At 42.0% G+C, this 26011-nt stretch overlaps 2 protein-coding genes across 14 annotated transcripts in view; one reads left to right on the forward strand and one right to left on the reverse strand.

Annotated features, from left to right (window-relative positions):
* Nucleotides 1-53: 53 nt before the first annotated feature.
* YWHAE (tyrosine 3-monooxygenase/tryptophan 5-monooxygenase activation protein epsilon) lies at nt 54-22069 on the forward strand. The gene is made up of 6 exons (XM_040532272.1): nt 54-429; nt 10676-10875; nt 15623-15729; nt 16056-16262; nt 17062-17198; nt 21155-22069. The coding sequence occupies exons 1-6, from the start codon at nt 366-368 to the stop codon at nt 21205-21207; spliced, it is 768 nt and encodes a 255-aa protein (XP_040388206.1). The 5' UTR covers nt 54-365; the 3' UTR covers nt 21208-22069.
* A 638-nt stretch (nt 22070-22707) lies between these two features.
* The window catches only part of MYO1C (myosin IC), a 59440-nt gene continuing 56136 nt past the window's right edge, over nt 22708-26011 (reverse strand). For all 13 annotated transcript variants that reach the window (XM_040532244.1, XM_040532243.1, XM_040532253.1 and 10 more), the window contains 3 exons: nt 25822-25919; nt 25466-25565; nt 22708-24399 (listed from right to left, as the gene is read on the reverse strand). In XM_040532244.1, coding sequence (XP_040388178.1) covers nt 24373-24399; nt 25466-25565; nt 25822-25919 — 225 coding nt within the window. In that variant the 3' untranslated portion in view covers nt 22708-24372. The remainder of the gene's footprint in view (nt 24400-25465; nt 25566-25821; nt 25920-26011) is intronic.

Below are 26011 nucleotides of genomic sequence, written 5' to 3' on the forward strand. Positions count from 1 at the left end.
GCCTCGGCTGCCCGCAGTGCCCCCAGCGGCCCCGCACCGCTCCCCGCCGCCTTCCCTTGCGCAACGGCGCCCTCTCGGCCGCGGTTCCGAGGCCGCCGCTCGGGAGAGGCTGGCCCCGGCCTCGAACCCGCGACCCCCAGGTCTCCAGCCCGCCGCCCGCCTCCCGCCCGTTGCCAAGGAGCCGCCGTTGCCATGGGAAGGCGCAGGGCGCATGCGCGCCCTTGCGGAAGTGCCCGGATGCAGCGGGAGGAGGCGCTGCCGCCATATTTGCCCGGAGAGCAGCGAGCTGGTAGCTGCTGAGCCCCCCGGCCCCATCGGCTTCCATCCGCCCCGGACACTCCCCGACGCCACTCCGCCTTCAGGCCATGGACGATCGGGAGGATCTCGTCTATCAGGCCAAGTTGGCCGAGCAGGCTGAGCGCTACGATGGTGAGCGCTGGCTGAGGAAAAGCCCTGCGAGGCCGAGGGGGAGAAGGGAGGGAGGGAGCGGCCACAAAATGGCGGCTGGGCGGGGGAGGGGGGGGCAGGGGCGGAGGGGGGGCACGGACAAAATGGCGCCTGGCACCCCCCCTGAGGGGGCTGAGGGAGCTGGGGCTGGGGGGCCTGAAGGAGCGGGAGGCTCGGGCCTGGGCGGGGCCGCTTCGGGGGGTGGGGGGGCGGTGGCGGCGGCAGAGCCGGGAATAAAATGGCGGCCGCGAAGGGCGAGTCCCGGGGGGAAGGGGGAGCCGCCCCCGCCTCATGGAGGTGGGGGGGGGACACAAAGAGACCCTGCCGCTGCTGCTCGGGTGCCTCGGGGCGGTACTCACGGCCTGGGCCTCGCTTCCCTTCAGCCGGGCTGCGGGGCTGAGGGCGGCTCGCCGCAGACAACGCCCTCTCCGGGAGGTGGGTGCCCGGCTCTCTCGGCCCCTCGGGGGGGAGATGGTGGGGAGAGGCCCACTCGCCGTGGCCGGTCCTAGGGGAGCGGGGCTGCCGCTTTTCTTTCTCTTCTTTTGCTTTCCGGTGGAGATACCGCTGCCCCTGGCAAACCCAGAGAGAGACCGAGCTCTCACCCTAGAGCCATCTAGTACTACGTGATACTTCATTGCCTAAAGGAAATGCCTACGCTTTCATTATGCGCAAGATGCTATTACATTTCATTTTCCTTTTCCAGTATTGTGTGGTTTTTTTTTTCTTTTTTTCCCCGATAAAGTTTGTGTGCTGTGCCTGATCGGTACAGATCTGGGGAAAAGTGGTGGTGGGAGGGAGCTGACAACCCTGGAATGGTGTCTGCTGCCCCAGAAATGTCTGCCTTGTGACTGTCTATTTAAACATGTTTCTATTGCCTATAATAGACAAGGCCTTTAATTTTCTGAATGGTGTTAAACTTCTGGGACTGTTACTTCTGCCTTAAGACTTGTGTTTATGCATTTGAAGTGAAATACCTGTGTATGTTAAAAAAAAAAAAAAGAAAAGAATACAGCTATGTTTCATTTAGAGGTAGGGGGATGCTCCAAATACTTTGTTCACAATTTTCATAGCACAATAAGGTAATTTGGTGAGAACTAGGTTTTGTTCTCGGAGTTGCTGCTTAGAAAACTTCTGCTAGTGTTTCTGAGCATCTGAGAAATACACATTTTGGTGAGGAAAACAAAATCTACAACAAAAAAGAAGGCCCAAATAAGACTGTCTTTTGTAAATGTTCTTATTAGGGGAAAGGGGGTGGAAGTAAGAATTCCACTAAATGAAAGGAGTCAAATGGTTTCCTCATAGTAACTGTAAGGATTTGCAGGAAAAAAATGTCCCCCAGAACAGTTCTTGGGATGTGACTTAACTGGCTGGGAGGGATGGGCACGGGATTCAATATTTCACAGTAGGTATGCAACATCTATTGGTAAAAACTGGGGTGTGTGTTTTTTTGGTATTTTGCTGCCTACCCCAAAGAGCATATGATGGGAAGACACATTTTTCTCTCTGCCACCATTACTAAAAAAGATGCCTCCCCACCCCCAATCCCACCATTTTCCTGGAGTTGGGCTTTTTGTGTGTAGGGAGGAAAGGGCTCTCCACCTGGTATTAATGAATCAGTGCAACTATAAGTGTTGGCTTTGGTTTGAGTGGAAACCCAAAGTAGGATGCTTGGCCAACATCCTGGAGGATTCATCCTCTTTAGGAGCTTTTGAAGCATAACTGCCTGTCTTTCTGGTGCTTTCCTAGATCGGTGATAAATCAGTTCTTTGGAAAGTAATCAGACCCTACCCCAGTGTAGAGATCTGAAATGCAAAACCATTCGGCTTCCTGTCAAGAAAAAAAAAATGGTTGATAGTTTCTCTTTGTGCAGTTTTTCTTTCCATCAGTGGGCTTTCTATTCCAACTCGATTGTGGATGTTTGCAGAACAAGCTGGCTAGATCAGAATTTAGAAGATCTCTCATGCTATATTGCTTCTGAACCGTAATGAGGCCATTGCTAAGGAGGGAGCACCGGGAGTTATGTTAAATCAATACTGTGATTTTTAGACTTCCAAAGTTTTTTGGAGTCAAGTTGGGTAAACAAATTCAAGGTGTACCCTCTAATTCTGCTAGCTGTTCTGCAAGCATCTTTACTTCTTAAGTCTCTGGCCTGGAAAAAATGGTATTGTAGGTGCTGTTCCTGCAGCTAATTCCATATCCTGGTTCAGCTGGAACAATAAAGAGTTTTTAGCATATTTTGTTATCGTTTAAATGAAATACTGCATTTCTGCTCAGATTGCTTCTCAAACAGTTTTGTTCGCGTTTGGCAGTATGCTGAAAGTGTAAATTATTCTTAATTTTGCTCTTTGAGATAGATGATCACAAGGTCACAGTTACTAGGTTGCACATATAAAATATGTGATGGTAAGTACTGTCTACTACAAATATGCTGGAATAGAAATTTGTTTTATAACATCAACATGAATGTGAAATCAGTTTTTTTGTTTAATGTTAAGATAATATTAAGTTCTGCCCCATCTTTCTCATGAAAGAGTGGTATGTTGTTTCTTGTGTGTGAGTAGAATAGGCATGGTTTGTGACATTTAAAGCGGTGCTTATAGTAGGCATATAACTAGTTTTTTTTTTTGAGTTACGTGACTCATTTGAAGAACTTTATCGAGTCTTGCAGGTTGTGCCTGTAAATTGTTGAAAACCCAGTCCTGTGTCTGTATGATCCTCAGTATTTTGGTCTGGATTAAGGGGACAACTTTCTAGGTACTTCTGCAGTGTAAATAACACTTAAGCCCTGATCTCTGGAGATATTAAGAGATTTGGGTGTCTGACTATCTTTACAGGTCTGCTTAGGCATGTCATGACAAATAACAAAATGCCAGGGAGCTTCCTTACATTATAGGAAGCTTTGTGACAAATCTCTCTTTGAAAAATCTCACTTGTCTGCTGTTCCCCCAAAGACTATTACTAATAGCATAAGATATAACTGTCTTTTTGGGAAAACAATTGGAATAGACAAGTTCACAAACACAATTTTACCTTACTAATGTTCGACTTTATATCAAGAGAATGTATGTATCTGCGTTTTTTGTAGACTTTTGAATGTCAAAACTTAATTCTTTGTGGAAGCTAGGGTAGCATCTTTCCTGTAATCAGGTGAGAAACCTACCTGCTATGACACAAGGTAGACTCGAAGTGGATAGTCTGCTATCAGTTTTGTGTTACAGAGCTTGAGGTACATAACTTGAAATTTACATAAAGTATAGCAGGTGAGATGAACAGGGTTTCTTTCTTTCTGAAAGCAGATATAGGTCAGGTTACAGCTGGGAAGAAAATACTTGACATCTCTCTGGACTCCCAGTACAGCAAGTTAACAGGTGACTCCTATGTTTCTATAAACTGTCAGGGTGCATCTTTATGTAATGTAATGCATCTTTACTCTGAAGACAATAAGGTGTGCAGCAGTGGACTGAATCCAGAATTTGAACATCTCCTAGAAGCTGTCTTACAGTAACAGAACTTGAAGTTAGAGCTTACTTAAGAATCAGTCGCTAATCTATATCACAAATGATAATTTATTTACTAATTTCAGTTTGCAGATGTCCTCTTTCAAGTAAATAATGTAAATGCATTTAAGGGGTGTTGTTCCCCTACTGCCCCCAACAGTTGTATGAAAGGGCTCTTGTGTAATTTCCTTTCTGAATCTCCTCAAGTTCTGAGAGCAACCAGAGAATTCAGACTTCTAAGCTTGGTTGGTTTGGTGCTCTGCAAGGAGTCCAGCAACTGAGTTGGTGTCCTTTAATTTATTCAGGTACTTGTATCGGGATACTATTTATTAGCAGGTCTCAATCAAACAGAGAAATACGTGATGAGACTCAATCCTTAAATTTTCCTATAGCTACTTTCAAACTGATTTTTTTATTAGTAATCCCTTTCATTTAGGAGGATGTAACTTCACAGCTTGCAGATATAGAGATGACTTGCTGCAAGAAATACTTCTGCTGGTCTGTAGGATTGGTTGTGTGGAAAATATCCCTGTTGCTTGGATAATTTGGCCTTAATCCATCTGGTTCTCCAAGTGCATAGAAGTACTGGTATGCTCTGTAGAACTGTATATTGCAGAGTCATGCAGTCAAATGTTGGAATTGTCTTGGCTGCACCAGCAGCCATAAACCTCAGCAGGCTGTACTGCTATTCCCTGTATGCTTTCTCTACAAAACTATAGTTTAAACCACTGTGTAGGGTGGATTTTCTTTGGTGTTTTTTCCCCTCTGCCTGCTTGGTTGTCTTAACATCTGGGGATATGGTTGTTAGGTTCTTTTACGCTCGTTTATATAAAACTTGCACGTTGTCATAGGTGTAGCATGTTCTAGGGAGGGAGCTTAAGATAAGATTATCAGTTTTTATTACCGGCAGTTAAAAGGGTGCAGCTACTCAGGGTGCTTCAAGCATATGAAGACATCTGAAGAAGAATCACGAAAGCTCTGTAGCATGTAAAGGGAAATGCTATGTTTATTTTATGCTTTTAGAAACTAAAATGGTGGTGCTGTGGAGTGAGCTAATGTGACAACTCCCTGTTGAAAGGGGTATGTCTGCTCTTCAGAGCCAGTCCAGGTCTCTCAAACAGAAGCAAATGTCTTTTCTTCTTTTCCCCTGAGTAGTTTTCTGAGATGGTGACCTGAATCAGATAGTTGAGAGGTCATAGAAGCGCTGAGCTGGCACGAGTGTATCGATAGGGATAGAAGAGAAAGGCACCTCCCTGTCCCCACAAGCTCCTCAACTAGTTTAGTCATCTCTTAAATACTAGTTGCAAAATGCAGGATTTCTTAAGAGAACAGAAGAACCTCATGTTGGGAACATAATAGCTTTGTCTTCAGAACAAGAGTTCCTAATGGATGAAAAGATGAGCTCTGCTTTCTCTTGGCTTGAATTTAGACCTAATCACTGCAGTGAATAGAATGGTGTCCAGTGATAGCAGCTGAAGGCCTGCACGTCCAGGGAGAACATGATCTATGGGCGTTAGTCTTTGTGGTTACACATCACTTGATGAAGAAAACGCACTTGCCGTTATTTTTTCAGCTCTCTTTGGTCTTTGTCTTTATTGCTGATAGCAATTTGCTCTTACTACTGAGTTAGTACTTACTATTTGCTTCCTTTTTTTGGATCACTTACAAATGTGAGCATCCTTCCCAGCACAGATCACTGTGTGATTCCACCAGTGATCTTCTCCCCCTTTGAACACTGAGCCTATGTTCATACCCTGTTTCCTGTCTTTCAGCCAAGTGTTTATCCATATGAGGACTCTTCTTATCCCATGACAGTTGAGTTCCTTAAAGAACCTTGGTGAGGGACCTTGCCAAATGCCTTTCTGTATCAATCGTGTCTTCCTTGTCTATATGCTTGACTCACTTAAAGCTTCACAGTAGAATTGTGCGGCATTACGTGCATTTGCAAAAAGCTTTACTCTTCAGTATAGCTTTTATGCATATACCCACTCATTTTTTTTAATCCTCTTGGATCCTGGTGAGTGTTAGGTTAATGGATCTGTAGTTCCCCTTGACTGTCTGCTGGAACACCTTTTAAAATCCTTCTGTTTGTTTCTGCTGCTAAAGCCTTGAGAGGATACACACGAGTTTAGGATCAGGTATTTCATTTTGAGTTCTTCATAGTTGTTACTGATGATGTTTTGTTCATTCCGTGACCAGTACTTGTACTCAGTCTTCTCTGAATACTGGTTATGGTGAACACAGATGTGGGAAGACTTCTTTTTTTCTGCCATGTCCTTAACATCCCTAGATCACCCTGGAGCATTTGCAGCTTTTTGCTCCTGACGTGCTGAAGTAGATATTGAGCAGCAGCTTAAGAGCTTGAAGATCTTGGCCTGCTTTATTCCCTCTAGACAAGAAAGGATTAAACTTAAAACACGACTTCAGTTTTCTGAAGCGCTCTGCTTCTGCTACTGTCAACTTGGTGGTATTTAATAAGGCTACCTTCTGGGTTTTCCTAAGGTTCTTTTTGATTTGAGCCTCCAGTGTGGTGCCCATCAAGTCATCTCCATTCTACCTCTACTGAACAAGCTCTTTTCCTGTTCTTATTTTAACAAGCTTTCTCGCTTTATCTGGTTCCTCTTTCAGAAACCAAGCATACCACAAGCAAACTTTCTAGCTCTTGTTTTCCTTTGGTAGTGTTGAATCAATGTGTGCTGTGGCAAGGCCTGCTTTTCAGTGTGGTTGAAACAGATCCTGTGTATTGTTGAAAACTGGGGGGGGACTGTGTCATAGGCTGTATGACTGGTTGCTTCATTTAAAAAAAAAAAAATCCATCGAACACTGTAGCATTGTGCTTATTGAGAGACTTAAGCAACATATTGTGCCATAACTAGACATTCTGAGTACTGTAGCTTTGCCCCAGTGGTGTCTCTTCCTTAGCTTTTCAAACACAGTTTGGGCCAAGTGGTTCCTGTTGCAACTCTTATTGCTAACCTAGACTTGGATTTTCAGTCTGAGCAGTATAAACTGATTAAACTGTCAGATTGATGTACAGTCTGTTGGCATGGTCTGCTGTCTCTTAACTTTGTAGTCTGTATTGGAAAGGCTTGTAACGTTCCTACAAAATTCCCAGTGCATCAGCACTACTTCCATATTTCCTTACCCATGGACGTTCCAGTTCTCCTGTGTTGCTTGGATTTCTAGAGTTTGAGAAGCAGCAAATACTTTCTGTTTCTCATCTTATCTGGAACGAAGCGTTCGTTATTCTTGATCTGTAAGTTTCCTTATCACCTGTGCCCTTTGTGCAAATTCTGTGGAATGGTGCCTAATAGTTATCAATCACATGTTTCTCAACGCTTGTAAACTTCCCCCATTACGTTTTAATTTTGTGGCTTTGTCATTGGTATAGGTCCAGTAGCATTAATGAAGCTTATACAAAAAAGGACTTTATCTCCTTCCATAGGATCATAGTGTTGGGTTTCTATTGTTATTTTACCCCTGTTATGCTTTCAAAGAACTGCTTTTTTAGACCTATTCCGTTGACTTACTGTATTTTTTTGTAAAAGTGGATGCCTGTGGTAGTTAGAACTCTGACTATTCCTTTCCCTGTGTATTTCAGTCCTTTTAAGGTGGAAAAACTATCATTTGTATTTCAGAGACTTACAAAGTTCCATTGTAGTTTATAGGAGTGTCAGATTGTGTATCTCTAGGACCATAATCTCTCTAGAGCCTTTGATATTTAAAGACATCAACAAACTAGCGCCAAGCCACATACCATCCTGTTCCATGTCTTTTGTAGGTAAGTCAGTAGACCACTGTCCAAATCTTTTGTGTTTTACAGGCTATGTCTGTGCTCCTCCCATGTGAGAGGAGCCACCCGTCTTAACTGTAGTGTTGGACATAGGAATAAATAACTGGTAATGCCCATGCTGCTTCTGAATAGAGTATTGTACTGTAGGCAGTTGTTTTGAGTCTCAGCTGAATACTTTTTCCCTAAGAATATACAGACTGTTTTACCTGATCAGGCCAAATGTCCACTCATTGTAATACTCCTTAAAACACTTGACAGCAAATGTCTGAGGAAGGATATGAGTCTAGGGTGAGCATGTCATTCTCCCAAATATTCTCCTATCCTTTCACAATTTATGCTTTGGGGACTTCCTGCTCCGATGGTGGCATGATCTGACAGCACCATAACATGGTGACAGACACAGTCAACTCAAAGAATGGAATTTAACCACTTTAACTGCAATCTGTCTTTTTTTGAATTAGTAGCATAAAACTACTCTTTGTATGATGCAGTGTAAGCATCTCTGAATTGTGCATGCAGTGAGTTGTCACTACTGCAGTAATCCTTAACTGAAAGGTAATTTCAGACTTTCTTTGTCATGGTCTCCCAACTTTTCATCTCTGTGTAGAATCTTCTCTTGCCTTTTTTACCTCTCCACTTGTTACGGTTTTCTGATCCAGAAGATCCCTGGAAACTTACTTTACATGTTTCTCACCTCCGTGTTTCTGGAGTAGTTTATTTACTGATACCACACTGTCACATAAAGAGTTGCATCATCTCAATATTGCTGTGTCTGTCTGACTAAAGTATAGGGGTCGTACTGTGTCAGACCCCAGAGGTCTTCAGGCTGATGGTGGATGTCTGGGAATGAGCATTGTAGATGAACAGTACAGCATCACTTCTTCCTCCTTATTCTACAGCTTGTGTTTTCCTACAGGATTTCTCTTCAACACATGCATTAGCTAATGGTTGAAGAGAGGGCTGTGCATTCACAACTACAGGTTAATTTCTCAATTACTTCTCATATCTGAGGACAGTTAAACATTAAGCTGAAAGCCAAGCCATACGGCTCTTGCTGGAGCTTGGCAAAGATATCGAAGTAGGAGAGAGTGCAAGTCTTAATTCCTGTTCATCTTTCCTCACAAGAATGAATACTGTGGTAGGCAAATTATCTCGGATGTACCTGTTGTTTAAGGAACTTAAATATGAGATGACTTACAGTTTAAAAAAAAAACCACATTCTTTGAACAGACAGAAGCATTGTCCTTTAGGAAATAAGTCATAGTGCTTGTATTATTTAAGTTGAATATTGTAACTGTATCATATTGCCTTTAACTTGGCTAGTTTAAGTTATAAGATTGCATGCTTAAGTTTAACATTAAATATATGTACATAGTGTTTTAGGGTGGCTTTTGAAGTCTTCAGCAAAAACAGTTGACCATTTTGAAACAGCAGGGTGCTTGTAAATATTATCAAAGCCTTTGGGGATTTTTGTTACTTTGTGAGCTGGAGTAGCAAAATACGTTGGGTGAAGTAGGGATGTTTTCTTCTGAGGAGAATAGAGGCACTGTAAAATTGTCCTGCACATGTGGAGACCTGCTCAAGACTGATAACATTGTTCCTGCCAAGGAAAAAATGAGCCGATAGTTCCCATTACTGAAAGAGCTTATGCCTGCTAAGACTGAATTTTGACACCTGAGGGGGGAAAATGACAGTTAAGCGTTACTTGTTTCCTGTGGCTTCTGCTGCCTTGATACAACATAAGGTAAAATGATGGGGGAGGGATGATGAAAGTGCAAGTTAAATAGGGCACAGAAAGGTAAAGGGTCATAGTATGGGAGGTGTAGCCTAGTCACGTCACCGTGGTCTTGGCAGAAAGTAAATTTGTGACTCTGGAGCTCCTCAACCTGCCAGGTAGCTGGGAAACCCTTGTCCTGTTGAGCAGCTGGGCTGGTTGCGTTGTGGTCTCATTAATGTTCCCTGTACCTGGGATTATCATCTGCTCTAGCAGCTGGGAGGTAAATGATGAAGGAACTGATGCACTTTTTGGCGGGACAAAACTTACGGTTCCTGAATGTCATAAACTAAGAGAGCCCAGTATGTATGTAACAATTCAGTTTTATTTTTCTAATATGTCATAGACAATCATAATGTGATTAGGTAGTGAAAGGATTAAAGCCTTCCTTAAGTAGTTCAGGCTTTTGCTTCCACTTGAATATAGGAAAGCTATATTTAGTATTAACTTTTTTCACCTCAGCTATAGAAGTCTTTTTTTTAATGGCTTAGGCTGTAAATATGAATTACATTTTGTGTTACTTTTTCAGTGGAAATAGCTGCTTGGCATGGGTAGATATGGTTGCTCTGGTTATCCTCAGGATGTCTCCTTTAGCTACTTGGAAAAGTGACAATTTTTCTTTTGGTGGTTTCCTCTTGGAACTTTGACTTGTTTCCCTAATCTGTTCAAATCTGGATCTTATTTTTTGGTTAATTACTATAATACAGTGTATTCCAGCTGACAAATCAGTGGAGCATTCTGTAATTCTTGATTTTATCCCTATTGTGCTGAAAGCCAGTTTACGTTTGCTTGTGCTTTTCTCACAATTCAGTGTCTTTTCAGGAGCACTTTGAAGAACACACATTCCTGTAGGATTGTACTGATAACCATTATCCACTGTAAAAAATGGGTGCTTACTGCTAAATCTGTTTTGTCTTTCTTAAGCTGTCTTTAAAGAATGTTTTGGGTACTCTTGTCAAATGCATTTAAAAGAGTATCAGGTAATTCCTTTGTGTGTGTGTGTTCATGGATTTGTTTGGACCACTCCAGTATAAAAGTGAGGAGTAACTGCATGAAAGGAGGAGGGAGCCTGTTTTGATAAGTTATCATTAACGTGCAACTTCTGTTGAGTGGTTTGAAAGATGCTTTAGCTGTGAGAATAATTGCCTGACCTTTTCTTCCTAGAAATGGTTGAATCAATGAAGAAAGTGGCTGGAATGGATGTGGAGTTGACAGTGGAAGAGAGAAACCTGCTTTCTGTTGCATATAAAAACGTGATTGGAGCCAGAAGAGCTTCCTGGAGAATAATCAGCAGCATTGAACAGAAAGAAGAAAACAAAGGTGGAGAAGATAAATTAAAAATGATTCGGGAATATCGGCAAATGGTAAGATGTAGTTGGCATTATGGCGTAATGCCACTTAGTTAAGAAGGGCTGCATCCCGGGTTTGTTACCCTTAAGATAAAGCACTCCCGTGTTCCCAGGGATGGGGGATGTTAAGATGTTACAGTCGTCTCAACTGTGAAACTTGCATGTGTAATAACCTCTAGGGCCTTGCTATTTTTTTCTCTTCAGAGAGGGGAAAAACTGATGCAGATAACTTCATGGTGAGTCTAGTCAGTCTGTGCAGCTTTACCTAAAATGGAGAGCTTGGAACAAGCTTTGACTTTCATCAGGAAGGGCTAATGAAACCATCAGCTATTAGAACAGTGAACTGTTTCCCTCCCGCCCCGCCTCGTGGTTTAATGTGGAGCAGGCATTCTCCCATACTATTTAAATCCCACACATTTCTGCAGAGACTTCACATTCATCATTCGAGGACAAGTGCCTCCATGGTTCAGATCTTCACTTCCAGAGAAACAGTGGAGTCTGTCTTTTAACCTCCTGGCACTGATTTGTACACTACCAATGGAAATGATGTTCCTTTTTTCAGGAATGGCTCTGGACTACTTTCTTTTGACTCATAGCATTTCTCTTGCTCCATGGAATTGTTCAAGTTGTAAGTTTCTATTTTTATGCTGGCGTGCTGCTGGGATGAGGCGCTGCCAGTTACATACAGTCCCAAATACCATTTCTTGATGGGTGTCTAAAATCTTTCTAACAGAGCATATAAATTAAGACAGTGAATACCTATCTAATGACTGCTTAAATTTGTCTTAGACAATATGCTTTCAGGTTTCTGCTTAATATTTTGTGGGCAGTTGCTATCTCCTGCCAGAGATCCTTTAATAGTGAAAAGACTTTCCATTGTTTTTGAAAGGATTGTTTAAAAAAAGGCATTGTTCTGCATCTCTCCTTGTAAAGAGAGCAAGTACTGTGCAGAACAGACTGGTGAGCAAGAAATGTGTGTGTATAGTCCTCAAAATAGGATATATTGAGAGAGAAATATACAGCCACATGGAATGCAGGGCCATGCCAACGGTGTTGTCATCCTTTAAATCCTTACAGGGAATAGCCATCGCTGTTGTTCAGAGTGCCTGCAGGCTTTAGGTGGAAGAATGTTGTGGAGTACACAGCAGTGTATTTCTGTACTGGAAAAAGACAAGATGTCTACTCAGCTCTAGCCTGGGTTTTCCAAGAGGCTTATGTGTTGCAGCTGGAGCTAGAGACTATGTATGGCTTGTAGCTGCTGAAAGACTTGCTTTAAGTTAGTGGATGATGCTTCTTGCGGCTGCTGAAATGAGAGCTGCAGTAAAGGTGCCCTGCTGTCATACTCAGTGTTTCTGTGTGAATGGGAAAGGTCCAGTGCAGACTCGGAGTCGCAGTTATCTTGCTTGCCCGCCCCCCCCATGCTAATAAATACCCACTATTGTTGTATTTTTCAGTCTTAAGAACAGTGTTACTGGGGGATCCTTCCCAGGCTTGAAAGACTCGGGGGGGGTTGGAGGAAAAGGAGGGGGGCACGGGGGACGACACACAAAACAGTTATCTTGGCCTGTTAGTCCCTAGATTAAAGTTTTGAGGGGTGAGAGAAAACTAGCATCTCTGGAAAAATCTCTTGCCTACCACCAAAACCAGGTGTGGGGGCTTGCACAGCTGTAAACTGCTGCTTGAGTTGAAATGGAAGTTGTAGTTAGTGTAGAAATCATCTGAGTCTTTTGTCTACATCAGTATTTGTTAGAATTCAACTCTTTGGCCTTGTTCAAGTGAACTCCAAGCACTAGAAACTACTAGCCAGTATGACCTGGGGCAGAACTCAAGGGCTGATGGTGGTGTCAGAGCAGGACCTGGCTGGTTTTGTCTGAGGTGTGCATCAGGCAATACTGAAGGACGATAGAGGCCTCTCTATTCTTTACGTTGTCTGCTTAAGATAAACGTAGCAGAACCAGTACAGAGTTATGGGAAAAACTGTTGCTGATATGATTCCTGGTTCTTGGGTCCTGTGGCCATGTGGATGCACAAACGTGGAGCGGAGCCCCTGGCTTTCTCCTCTGACTGCATCTCTGTGGATGAGAACATGGAGGCTTGCTTCCTCTGTCCTTGAGAGGATGAAGTGGTGTCTGCACATGATGCAGTTCAGGTCCTTGCAGTAAGACCAAATCCCTTCCCTAATAGCATAGGACAAGTGTTCACCTCCCTCTTACAGTCTGTACTTGTGGCATACTGAGTGTGCTTTGTTGTGCTCTGACTTGACTTCGTAGTGCTCAGCCTGGGTTGTATTTTGGGGCAGCTGCAGGGCTTTCTCCTTCCTCTCTTCATAGAAAGATTAGGCTGCAAGTTGACACGTGGGTGGTCCTTTTATTTCTTGGGGGAGTGGGGAGGAAGGTAGCTCACAGGCTTTAGCAACTGCTGCCTGCTGTTCTGCTTTCATGTTGCATCCCAGCTGTGAGGTGCAGCTATCCTGTGGGCTAAATAGTAAAACAGGTCAAAGAACTAGTACGGGCCATGATTTTCCTGGTTGGTTCTAATAAGTTTCCTTATTTAGGTCATCAGGTAGGTGGTTTAGAAACTGCTGTACCTGTGGAGCTAAGAACCCAGTCTGGAATCTGCTTAAGCCAGCACAACCACTAAAATACAGAGGCAGGGTGGATTGTGGGGGGGGCCACTGCACCCATCAGGATGAGCCATCTTGATGCTAGTCAGAGCCTGCAGTTCCATGTGTCCTATTTTGAGCTAAAATGGTAATAGGCCCTAAAACTACCTGTTCTGCGTGCTCCTAAAAGGCTTAGTGTGAGCTCTTGGGCTGGCTTGCTGTGCAGAGCTCAGTTATTCTCTGTTGAGAGAAGATCCCTTTAGATCTCTTTTTTTTAAAAAAAAAAAAAAAAGAGCTCTTAGGATTGTGGTGGTGGGGGGAGTTTTTTTTTTTAATTAGCTCAACTTGTATTAAATCTCTAAGTTAAGCATGGTCAGGACATATAAATTGCCCTGGTCAGTAGTTGCTTTCTGGTAACTTGTGTGACTGATCCTTTAAGCACAGCTGAAAAAGGTCTGTCTGAGATGAAATGGAAGTTTGTACGTGTCTGGTTTAACAAAAGAAGATTAGAAACTGATTTAATTCTTTGCAGTTGTGCTGAAGATCTCTCTGCAAAAGAAGTCATTGAGAAAGAGGATCAAGAGGAAAGAAGTTTGCAGGAACTGACTGCTGGCACAGGTTTTATAGCTTTTGTAGCCCAAGAATATATGAAGTAGATTTTTCTCAAGCGACCATATCTCAGCAACTTCCCTAAGCATTTGTCACATAACTAAGTATAGCATCTAACTCTTCCTCTGAATGCTCTAGGGCATTCTGTCATTGTTTGCATATGAAACTTGCTGTATATTAATCTACCTAAAGGAACTTCTCCAGATCTGTTAAGTAACCTTGTACAAATTGATATGTGCCAGTTTAATTTTAGATCTAGTTTTAACAGTTTTGAGGCTAGATGTCGTGGTTACAAACCACAAGAGTTTAGAAGCTATATGGTGATAAGATACTGCATGAAAAGAAAAATGCTATATGAAAGAAAACTGCATGAGTGGGGGGGGATAGGAAGGGATAGCAGGCTGACTGGGGCTGCTCTTGTGATCTGAGGCATGCAGCTACTGGTACCGCTTACTGTAGCTGATGTCGATGCCTTGCCTTGAAAACCTCAACTTTGTAGGCTGTAACAGTAGCTTGAGCCAGAGTTGTCTTCAGCCATAACTGAAAGTTAATTGCAAATCAGGAAAGAGCAGCAACAGGTTGCTATCTGCACTTAACCAACCCCTCCTGCTGTGGATGATGTGGGATGCTTGGATCAAGTCTGGTTTTGGCAATGTAGATGTCAAAAAAGAGCTTTTAGCTTTTTTTCGAAGGTGTTTAGTTTCTTTGCTTTCAGGTATGAAGCTTTCTATGGTAGAATCTAATCTTGTAGACCTTGCTTTTTTTATTCCAAAGCAGGAAAAAAAAAGTGATGTGACCTGTTTTCAATTTCGGCTATTAAAATCCAGTAACTGATTTTAAATAAGACTTAATATATTGGTTTTCTTTGACCACTGACCTCACTGTTAGTGTTGATGGTTTCTGCTTTTTTCTTTGTTATGAACTGCTATGCTTTGCTTTTTTATTGCCTGCTTCTGAAGCTTGTATTTTTTTCTGTAATTTGTTTTCCTCTTGTATCTGACCTTTTTTTGTCTGTGACACATCTGTTGTGTTCTAATATTACATGATTTTTGTCTTAGGGCTTTTCTGCTAGTACTTGGCTTCCCAAGTAGCCAGTGGAAACCTGTTCTGAATGTGTAATGTAACTGGGGGTGAAATGGAGTTCAGCTGACCTGTCTTAACTACCTTCAAATTGTTTCCTTCACCATTGCCACTTCAGGGCCTTCCAGGATCAAAAATGTGAGGCATTAGGAGTTGTGCAAGTCATGCAGTAAGCAGTTATATGCTGAGACAGACATAATGCAACTGTCTAGCAAGATGTTTCCCAGGGAATTTATAATTCCGTTATTCAGTTACGCATTTCATCATACATCAGTCCTTGCATCTTCTGTCTGCCAGCTAATTACCCAGTACTGTTTCGCTTAATGTACCTGTGGACAGCTGAATCTGTCCTGTTTTTTGTCTTCCCCCTCCTTGGGTATTTATGATGCCACCTGTTTGATATTAAATATTTTTGAAACAGGCCTTTAGTCTTCTGTGCTAACCTTGCTGCCTCTTTGTGTTTTTTTTAAGGTTGAGACTGAACTGAAGTTAATCTGTTGTGACATTCTGGATGTACTGGACAAACACCTCATTCCAGCAGCTAACACTGGCGAGTCCAAGGTTTTCTATTACAAAATGTGAGTGTTGCCTTGGGAGGTGAACTTCTTTGTTGTATCTGGAGTAGAAAACAGGAGTAAAGTAGTGATGCATGGTGGGTTTTTTCAGGCTAGAACAGCCAATACTATAATATCCTGTACTAATGCAACAAAAGAAAAATCAAACCTTCTCCCGCTTGATGGTTTAAAATGTTCTTAGGTGCTAAGGCCCTGTTGCCTGGGCAGTAATTCAGCAGTAGTAGTCCTTTTGTGTGTGAATGTACAAAATCGCTTGTAGAACTAAGCAGTTTAGTGGCTGGTGTGGAAATAAGGACTAATGACTTGTTTGTTCCCTTCTTGTTTTTCAGGAAGGGGGACTACCATAGGTATCTGGCTGAGTTTGCCACAGGAAATGACAGGAAGGAGGCTGCAGAGAATAGCTTGGTGGCTTACAAGGCTGCTAGTGATATTGCAATGACAGAACTCCCGCCAACACATCCTATCCGCTTAGGACTTGCCCTCAACTTCTCTGTATTCTACTATGAAATTCTTAATTCTCCTGATCGTGCCTGCAGGTAGGTAGTGACTGGGGAGATGGGGGAAACTTACGTGAACGCCAAACAAGCCAAAAGTGGTTGCTAGTTAGAGAATGACTTTAACGCAACAAAAAAAAAAAACAACAACACTGTGCTGGCTTTTTTCCTGCTCTGTTTGAGGTTACACCATTGGAAAGGCTTTGAACTTTTGTATCCTTTTGAATCCAGATGCATTTGTTTATCTGGGAGTAGGTTATGTACGAGAAGCAGTAATAACCTTGGACCAATGAACCAGTGGCAGCTTGACAGCTTGCCATGTTAACTCCATGCTCGCCCTTACTGTGCAAAAAGTGTGAGGTAATTTAGCTTGCCTCTCTTGGTGCTGGCTCTTACACACGGTAAGAGGTGTCATGGTTAGAGGAATTAGTGGTATAGATGAGCTTTTGTAATTCTACTGATCTTTTGGTATTTAGCTTGTATGAGCATAGAAGTGAGGAATGAAGCAAAGACTTCCTTCTATTTCTGTCTCTGCAGGTTATGTAACTTTTTAAAGCTTTTAGCAGATGTTGATCAGTTCTATTGTAAGATGTAGAAATGTTTAATAAACCCCAAATTCTTGAGTAAATAGATACTGTTCTTAGGCATGCAAAATAGTCGATTTTTTTGAAGACTGGAGATGTTTATCCAAACATCTGAACACTCTTAAATAATATTTTTAAAAAAGAGGCTATGGATGTCTAGGCGGCTACATGAAGATAAGTGTTCTGAGGCATAGACTCAATGTGTAGACTTCAGAATTCTTTCACGATATGTATCAAGTCTGACTTTGTGCTTATAGGTTGGCGAAAGCAGCTTTTGATGATGCTATTGCAGAACTGGATACGCTGAGTGAAGAAAGCTATAAGGACTCTACACTTATCATGCAGTTGTTACGTGATAATCTGACACTATGGACTTCAGACATGCAGGGTGATGGTAAGTAAACACCACTCGAAGGTGCTGCTGTCCCGTGAGCTCTACTCAGAAAACAAAGCAGAGATGTGTAGATTTAGATTGGTTTGGTGTTTTGCTGCTGTCATTCTTAATAATCGACCTTTCTGAACTTCTGTCCTTAACGCGGGATAAATTGATGGGGTGACAGCAAGTTCTACTGAGAAGTTTTTCAGCTTCATACTTGAAGGAAGGAGATGTAATTAGTATAATTCTAAACATCAGTGATTATTTTAAAGCAGTGACTTCAATTAATTATCTGTCTCTTGTGGCTTGTCATGTTCATCTTACAGTTGTCATTTCAGCCAGATATCAAGTTCCAGTGCAGGAGGAAGTATTGCAAATGATCTAGTTCCCTTTTCAGGTCACTTAATGTTTCTATTAGCTTTTCAGTACAAGATTGTTTACTGCCATCATGGCAATCCCTTCACCTTTTAGCAGTCCCTGTATCTTTTTATGAAGAATTGAGTATGAAGATGAACAGGGATTCTGTAATTCTGTTACAGGACAAAAGAGTAAATGCTTAGAAAAGTCTAAATTTGCTACTTGATGTTTGGAAAGCTCTTTTTCTTTAACTACTCCCAACAGATGCTAGGTTGTGACTCTGGAAATGGGCTATTGCCAGAGCAAAGAGCAAATATATCCTCTGGCAGTATCTGTGGGTGGGGCACTGATTGCTTCTCTTTACTAACATCTGATACTTAATCACATAAGTATTTTTAATGTTCTGAATGGACTTTATTTCCTCTTACATGTAATGTTCTATGTGAAAGAAATTTTGAGTTTATGCCTTGTTTTGCTTATTAGTGAATTAAATGTTCTTTATGTAGAAAGATTAAACTTGTTTCCTTCTGCAAAAATTAGGTTCTGGATAGACCTGTAAAAAAAAGAAAAGCTAGATTTCTTTACTTAAAATTTAGGAGAAGAAAATCTGGCCTGTTTATTAGAGTATTAACAGAGGTCTAAAACAATATTCCAACTTGACTTCAGATAAGTCTTTAAATTTTTTAGTGTAAGTTGTTACTTGTTGTGTGGCAGTAGTCAGGTAGCTTTACTTTGGAGTACTTTACTGGTGTAGTGTCTGAAAGCAATGGTGGAATGTCATTACCTTCTTACTGCCTGCTGCCACTTGGTCACTGAGGGCTGATGGTTTCTTTTAAGCATTGCTTGCTTCAAGCTCTTGGAATGGCAGCAGACATGTACCATGTGTAATAATGCTGCAATTCAAATTTTACCCCTATTTCTTTGGGCTTTAGACAGAACTGGGGGGAAGAAGACTGTACACATGCTGGGTCTTGGCTTGTAGGGTAGCCGACATCTTAGTGCAGAGTCTCTTGCAAGGAACCCTGTGTTGTCTTCAAAGGTGCAAGATGATATGATTCTGTACAATTTTATATATATATATATATATATATATATATATATAGCCAAGGTGGATCTGTAGAGCAGTGTCTCTAAGCATTGCAGGTGTTAGATGCCTTCCGTGCTGTGTCTAGGGGAAAAAACATATCCCCAGTGCACATAATTAAAATATGACCTTTTAATTTTTTAACGGAGCCAAATATCGCGGTGTTCTTTGGGAACAAACAGCAAGGTGGCTATTTCAGTGAAGCAATGAGGCTGGATTGCTAATGCAAGGTAGTAGCATTAGAACATCTTCCAAAAGCTACCTTGACTTACATGTGAGCTGACTAACATCTCATTTCACAGAAGTTAGCAAGGTTATTTACAGAGGCTTTTAAAACTTATTTATTGAGTAATCCAGATTCAAATTTATTTCCTCATTAGCTACATAGTCTAGAGAATAACTATTTTTGTCCTTCCTGAAGTAGTTCAGAATATCTTAGGTACTGTTTATGATGCATGGCACCAGCAGGATGAGGACTACAAACTAAACATACTGCAGAACTGCTGAACTACTTGCAGTTCTTCAGTCTTCAGGTTCCCAAAGAATACAATGTCTGTGTAATGTGTACAGCCACAGGTGAAAAGCTGAATTTTCTTTTCCTTGTAACATAATACACTCACTGAGTGCGTTGGAAAGTGTTGCTTCTAGAACTCTATTTTCAAACTGGCCTTTGAAGATAGGTAAAAGTTAATTGTGGCATTCACAAAGGTGGTCATTATTACCAGTTTCCTGAGGGGATGGGGAAGGCTTTTAAGAGGCTAGTTCCTTTTTCATTGAGCTCTTGCCTAATGCTTTATTTCAGTTATGTAGATTGTGGTGAATGTCTCTCTGAAATTGGGTAGTATTACTCAGCTGCTACACTTTTCCATCCCATGTACTGTATCTTTTAACCATGTCATAGACAAGCTGTTTACTTCACGCTTGTAATGTCGTCTTCATATGATTCCTATTTTCCCCTTCTTTCCTGCTGTATAGATTCCTAAAGGAAAGTCCAACTGTTCATTTCCTAAAAACTCTACTTTGTAAGTCCTTGTCATGGCTCAATGAACTTTTCAACGTCAGTTTTCTTCTGATCACTAATCATGCTTGCCTCTGTCACTACTTTGCTGCTGATAAAATTGCTTGTATCTTTGACTCCATTCCAGGGCTAAGCGACGTTCTGCCAATTTGTGACCTGTTACCCAGGTCCCATACGCATAACCAAGATCCAAAGTAACTTACGTGTTTGGGAATTGAGCGCATACCTGGATGGATATTAAGACTATTTGGGCATGAAAAGTACTCTTACTGTCGCCTGTTACAGGAGTATTTGCTTAAGTGCATTGGCTAGAGCATGCTCAGATCTAATAATCTTCCTCAGTTAGGGCCTCTGCGTTCTTCTTTTAAATTACATGTTTCATAATTCTAAATGTAAATTTTATTTTTGAATGTCACATCTTGTGTTCCTAGGCCACCTCTTCAAAACTCTACCTTGCATTGTACCTGGTGGTAATTCTGAATCTGGACATGCTCTGAGCAGGCATTCTGATTATGTGCTGAAGTCATTGGTCTCATTTGACTGGATTTTATTGCAAATGAATTTTTTTGAACGGACAGTTTTTGTTTATTGCCCTTAAGACAGTACCATGTCACATGGCTAAAGATAACTGTGAAGAAAACATTTTTTTCAGTTTCTTGTCAATTGGCTTAATCTTGCATGTGTTATGGCACCAGCTGAAGTATGTTAAACTTCTCCCTGTTGTAGTAGAAACAGGCAAAGACCTGTGCAGGTGGCATTGCATGCACCTCGCCCAGGGGCAACTATAAAGTAAAACTGAACACCTATGACAAGTCGCTGTGTGGACAGACCTCATTTCATTGCATGGTGCAGCCTGGTTGAATAGGTTCAAATGGGCTGTTTGTCAAGAGACGTGTATCCCATAAGTCACTCTTTGAATAACCACAAGCCTGGGATTTCTTGTTATGTTGGACTGGGAAGTAGGGAAGTTTATTCATGCTTCTCTTGGTAACTTAATAGATGACATGTAACTCTGTAACATTGGCTGCAGTCAGTTGCGGTTGTTGAGACTAGGTGGACTCGGAGAGGAAAAATGTTTAATTTCTTAGCGGGTAGATGGCCTTAGTGATCTGTGGAGTAGCAATGAGGTTACTGGGAAGGTATGTTGTGACTTAAAGACGTTGATCTGCAGCCATTTGGACGATATGTCTTGGCTGTTCATTTCTTGATCAACAGGACTGACATATGCAGACTGTTTTCAGAAACGATGGTTTATTGTTTGTCCTTACAACAGTCCATGTTTTAATAGCCTGTGCTACGGTTGTTCCGTATGAAATGTGATAAGTTGGTTACAAGGCTTAATTTCCATGGAAACGCTTTACTCCAGAACTGGCTGTTATGAGCGTGTGTGTCATTTATGCAAGCGTGTGTGTGTGTGTAATTGCATGAAACTATTAATCTTAGATGCTTGTTAAGCCATTCTGCAGTCTCGTTTTCAGAAACTAACTTCTTCCCTACTTTTAAACACTTTCATAGGTGAAGAACAGAATAAAGAAGCGCTGCAGGATGTGGAAGATGAAAACCAGTGAGACACAAAGGCCAACAAGAGAACCCATCTCTGACCACCCTTCCCCTTCCCCACAAAAACCCTCAGTGTCACTCTGAGAACCACCAAATCTGACTTTTACATTGGGTCTCAGAATTTAGGTTCCTGCCCTGTTGGGTTTCTTTATTTTTATTTTTTTTTACACAGTTTAAAAGTTCTTAAAGGCAAGAGTGAATTTCTGTGGATTTTACTGGTGCCAGCTTTTAGGTTCTTTAAGACACTAACAGGACTGCGTAAAGGCTCTTTCAGCATTACTGTATTGTCTCCTGCCAGATGTGGTGATACTGCCATTAGAAGTGGATGTTGACACCTGAAGGCTGTTAGACTTGTAGGGGAGAGATTCGTTATCACAAGGTAGCATGCATGTGGTGGCATTTTTCTTTTTTATAACTGTTTAAACTGAATTTTATACCAATGTTTAAACTTAATTGGATGTTTAGCTTGAAGTTACAGGTTGCATTGGGACATATATTGTAGTGGGTTTACTTGTAATAAAAAAAAATTCCAAACTGCTGAAATGTTGCTGAAAAACATGGTGCTGGTAACAGTTCAACAATCCGTGGCTGCTCATTCTTGCCTATTCTTTACTTTTCCTCAAAGCAGGTTAGCATTGAAGGTGGCATTGATAAGCCTGCATGCGTGTTCAATATTTTTTTTCTTTCTCCCTCCCCCTTCCCCTTCTCCCTTCGCTCGCTCAACCTCTTTTGTTCAGTATGTGTAACTTGAAGCTAATTTGTACTACTGGATATCTGACTGGAGCCACAGATACAGAATCTGTATTGTTCTTACTGAAACACAGCATGGAATTAACATTAAACTTAAATAAAACAAACCTAAATTAAAAATGCCAAATATTACTATGACTTTCTTTTTATATCACTTCAGCAAGAATAATTTTTCTCTGTTGCTTGTAATAGGAACACTTGGAGGGGGAAGAGAGAGAGGGAGAGAAGAGTAGCTGCCCTGCTTTTCTTACATGAGATAAAGTAAGATCCCAGTCTTACAGGTGAGACCAGCTTCTTAGAAGACAGCCTGCTTTGCAGCAGGAGTTGGCAGCTCTTCACACCATTTACTCAAAATTTCTGCTGCCTGAATGCACAAGGAGTCATGTGTTCATCTTGCTTGCCCCCTATAGGACTCCTTTTCCAGTCTGGTTAAGTGGATGGGGAGAAGGGAAACGCTTCGACTTAATGTCCACTCTGCTTAGCTGATGTCCTAGAATTCCTTTCTAGGAATACCATCCATGTAGACAGATCAGGCCCCTGAACTGAAGAGATTCACTGGAGCTGGTTCCACATGTTTGCTGACAAGGCCCAGCAGGGTTCCACCTGTCTGCAGCTGCTTTGAGGGCAAGCACAGCACCACTGCGCAGCTTCTGAGGGTGAGCTGCAGGGGCTGTGTTGTCAAAGGGGCAGTGTGATGAATGGGGTGGGGTGATCCCAAAGTTAAATGTGGTGGAACAGTTTTTACAGTAAAGCCAAAGTGTTTTCATCATAAAAATTTATTTAGCAGTTTTGAAGAGGTTATATAATAGCGTATACAGCATTGTATAGTATATACACTATATAGCATATACAATAGTATGGTGTATATGTACTACAGTGTATACAGCATTCCAGGCCTGGGGCAGTGTTCGGTAACTGTATAATGTCAGGAAACCTAAAAGTAGGAGACTGAGCTGATTGTATGTCAGTGGCAACATGTTTGGTTATGTTTTAGTCAGGGCTTAGTGTAACTGCTGTTGCTACTGCATCAGGCTAGAGGTGGGATGTGAAGGATTGCTAAGGCAGGTGGAGTGCAAAATGCACGGTTGGAGGTCTGGAACTTGGAAGCTGGAGCTGTGGTCTGCAGTCAGCAGGTATTGACACATAGCTGCCCACTGTGTAGCCATTGGGGGTCTTTGTTAAAGGAAAGTGCTCGGTACTAACTTCTGTGATGCAGCCTGAGACCTGATAGCATTCACATGTCCCTTCTGGGTTGGAGTCAGAGTTAGTGATATGACAGCTTGCTTAGGAAAATGGTAAGATGCTTCCTTGCAAAGGAGCCCTCAGCCAGTTGGTCAGTAATGCCAGTGGTGCTGAACGAGCCCTCTTAAGGCAGTAGTGCGAAGTGTTACATAAACACTGAAGCTTTACTGTGAGAACTCAAACTTCCAGTTATCCCTGAAGACGTAGGAGAGGAAAAGCAGTTTTTGTGAAGGTGCTGCTCTGAGCCTGATGAGCTGTGTGGGGAAGGGGGCAGGCTCCCAGACAGGAACAAGGTGGGAGAGAAAGCTCGTGCATGTCCTGGCTGAGGGCTCCAGGTTTCATTTCCAGCCTAGAGGGACATGGCGAAGTGGTGATCTCTGCAGTTGGTATCACTTAGATTTTGGTTGGCTGTGTGGATATGAAAAAGTTGCTACTGTATAAAAATATCACTATACAGCAAGAAATGGGAGCGGTAACTTCAAAAATAATTAAAAAAAAACTGTATCCAGATCAGTGAAGTTAACATGATGGGTTAATTAATACCTTCTGTTCATAAACTTAAAAACAACAAAAATTCCAAATCTAAAACATAAGTTTCCATATCAACACCATTTCTTGTAGTGCATTTCTCATATTCAGCTATAAAGTATTTACAGGGTTTTTACTCATTTACACAATATGGCTTTACTATTGTAACACAAAGCATCAAAACATCTCAGAGCAAAATTCTTCATAAAACATTTTGAATATAAAGTTTGGCATTTAATTGATTTGGCTGACAAAGCAGCAGTGTTTTGTTTTCTGATTGTGCTTTTTTGATGATGCCAAGCACAAATTTTGGTCATTTCCATCAGGGCTTAAACTCTATTAGAGTCAGAACTACCTCTCTCAGAGCCCAGCTGAACATGTTTCATGAGCCACGGTTTCACAGACATCACGTTGGACCCGTGTGTTTGCTGCTAAGGTAAGGAAGAGAAGGCCTTTCTTTTGGAACTTCAGTATTAAGACAAGAAAGCAAGATGTGTTTTGTGGGTTTTCTGAAAATGCAGGTCTTTGGTAACAAACAAAATGAGCGAAGCGAGGAAGGAGGGGGGGATTTTGCTGGGAACCAAGTCCAGCCAATTTTACGGGGTGTGGTCAGACTGATGGAGGAAAGGGTCCTGTAGTGGTGGCATGTTTCATCATCGAGAGTTCAGACGAGGAGCAACCTGCAGGAGAAGATGGACAAGCTAGAAACCATACTGAAAACGAAGACGCTGAAACGGTTCTAGCACTGAAATATCCTCGAAGAATGCTGAAGCCTGGCCTGTAGAGTTAAGCTGTTTGTTATGCTATGGGTAGGTAAAGAGCTCTCTGTGCTGAGGCACTGAAATTGTCTGGCCTCAGCAGGAAACAAAAGCAGGTACTGGCTACTAGTCAGTGAGCAGAGTCCACAGCAGTCTTGTACCTCTCTTCCTGCGGGTATACTAAAAACTCCCTAACTGGACAGATGTTCTTAGGGATGGTTTGAAAAGGCTGGGGAGGGAAAAAAAACACTTCAGGATGTTTCTTCTTAGTATAAAAAGTCATTTGGTTTGTCATTACTGATAGCAGATGGAGAGAGAAGTGTGGTCTTCACTGCAGCATGTGGATTTAATCTCTCTTCCTGTGTACAGCTGCTAGGTAACCCATGGAATAGGGGAATTTTTTGGCAGTGTTACACATTTGTGGGTTTTACAGGATTGGACTGTTTGAGTGAAGAGCAAGGTGGAAATGGTGAATCCAGTTCTGAGATGTGTCAGGCTGCAGTAGGATGGGGAGCTGGCCTTTCTAGCTCTGATGCTGGCAGGGGAATTAGTGCAGTCTGAATAGGTTCTGGGTTTGTTACCAATCAGCCCTTCATCTCACAATAAATCAGCTGCATGTGTGTAGATAACTAGCAGGAAGACTACAAACAATTTAGGAAGGGAAGAACAACTGTATTTTTGCTTCCTTTGTTCTTAAATCTAAAACTTGATTTGCAACAGCATATCGTGAAAGAATCCTGCAAAGGAACCTAAGTGATTGACAGAATAATTGCTTGAGTTTGAGCAAGCCTGGCAGTCTCGTAACTGCAAGGGAAGTGCAGGGCAAAACTCCAACTGGGGAAAAGGCTCAGAGACCCAGGGCAGTGCCTTCAGCAAGGGAAGAAATCATGGTACATGTCTGTGCTGCAAGTACGTTTGGTAGCAAAGCCTGGGTTTGGATGTGCTGTAAGCGAGCTACTGCTTCTTACTGATCTTGGCCTGTACTCACCACAGTTAGATGGCCGTTCTTAGCTTTGGCTATGAGCAGTTCTGATCCTGATATAAAATCAATTATGCCTTCTTTGCCTTGTCCAACTGTGAATTTTATGCTGCAAAGAGAAACAGATAACAAACTTGATGAGTGTGGGTGTGTGTGTAGCTCTACCCTAGGTCTGCTGCTTCAGGGAATGAACAAGCAGACTCCTGTTAGTTAAGATTAACTCTTCTTTGTCTTAGTTAAGAATAATATGTTTTTATGATGTATTTCTGACCTGTTTCTGTAGCCCTATAATGCTGAAGCAGAGCTCTCCAGAACCAACACAAGAAAATCAAAGCAGCTCCTGAGAGGGGCTTGGCTTCACTCACCTGCCCTGGTTGATGTTGACGTTATTGACTTTGTCTGCCCGCATGGCTGTTTTTGTGAGTGTCTCGATCACGTGGTCGCTCTGAAGTACAACATCGCCCTAGGCGAGAAAACCAGCAATAGTTTGTGATCGTGGCTTTTCAGTGATTGTATACCAAAATAATTATGTTGTAATTAACAGGGACAGAGCTA

The sequence above is a fragment of the Cygnus olor genome, chromosome 20 (assembly GCF_009769625.2).
Source record: "Cygnus olor isolate bCygOlo1 chromosome 20, bCygOlo1.pri.v2, whole genome shotgun sequence".
In the NCBI taxonomy this organism is placed as follows: Eukaryota; Metazoa; Chordata; class Aves; order Anseriformes; family Anatidae; genus Cygnus; species Cygnus olor.

Bases quoted from the DNA above. Each gene is read 5' to 3' on its own strand.
- YWHAE (XM_040532272.1), top strand. From the start codon at position 366: ATGGACGATCGGGAGGATCTCGTCTATCAGGCCAAGTTGGCCGAGCAG. The intron at 15,730-16,055 runs GTGAGTGTTGCC...CTTGTTTTTCAG, and splicing joins AAGGTTTTCTATTACAAAAT to GAAGGGGGACTACCATAGGT. The intron at 17,199-21,154 runs GTAAGTAAACAC...ACACTTTCATAG, and splicing joins TTCAGACATGCAGGGTGATG to GTGAAGAACAGAATAAAGAA.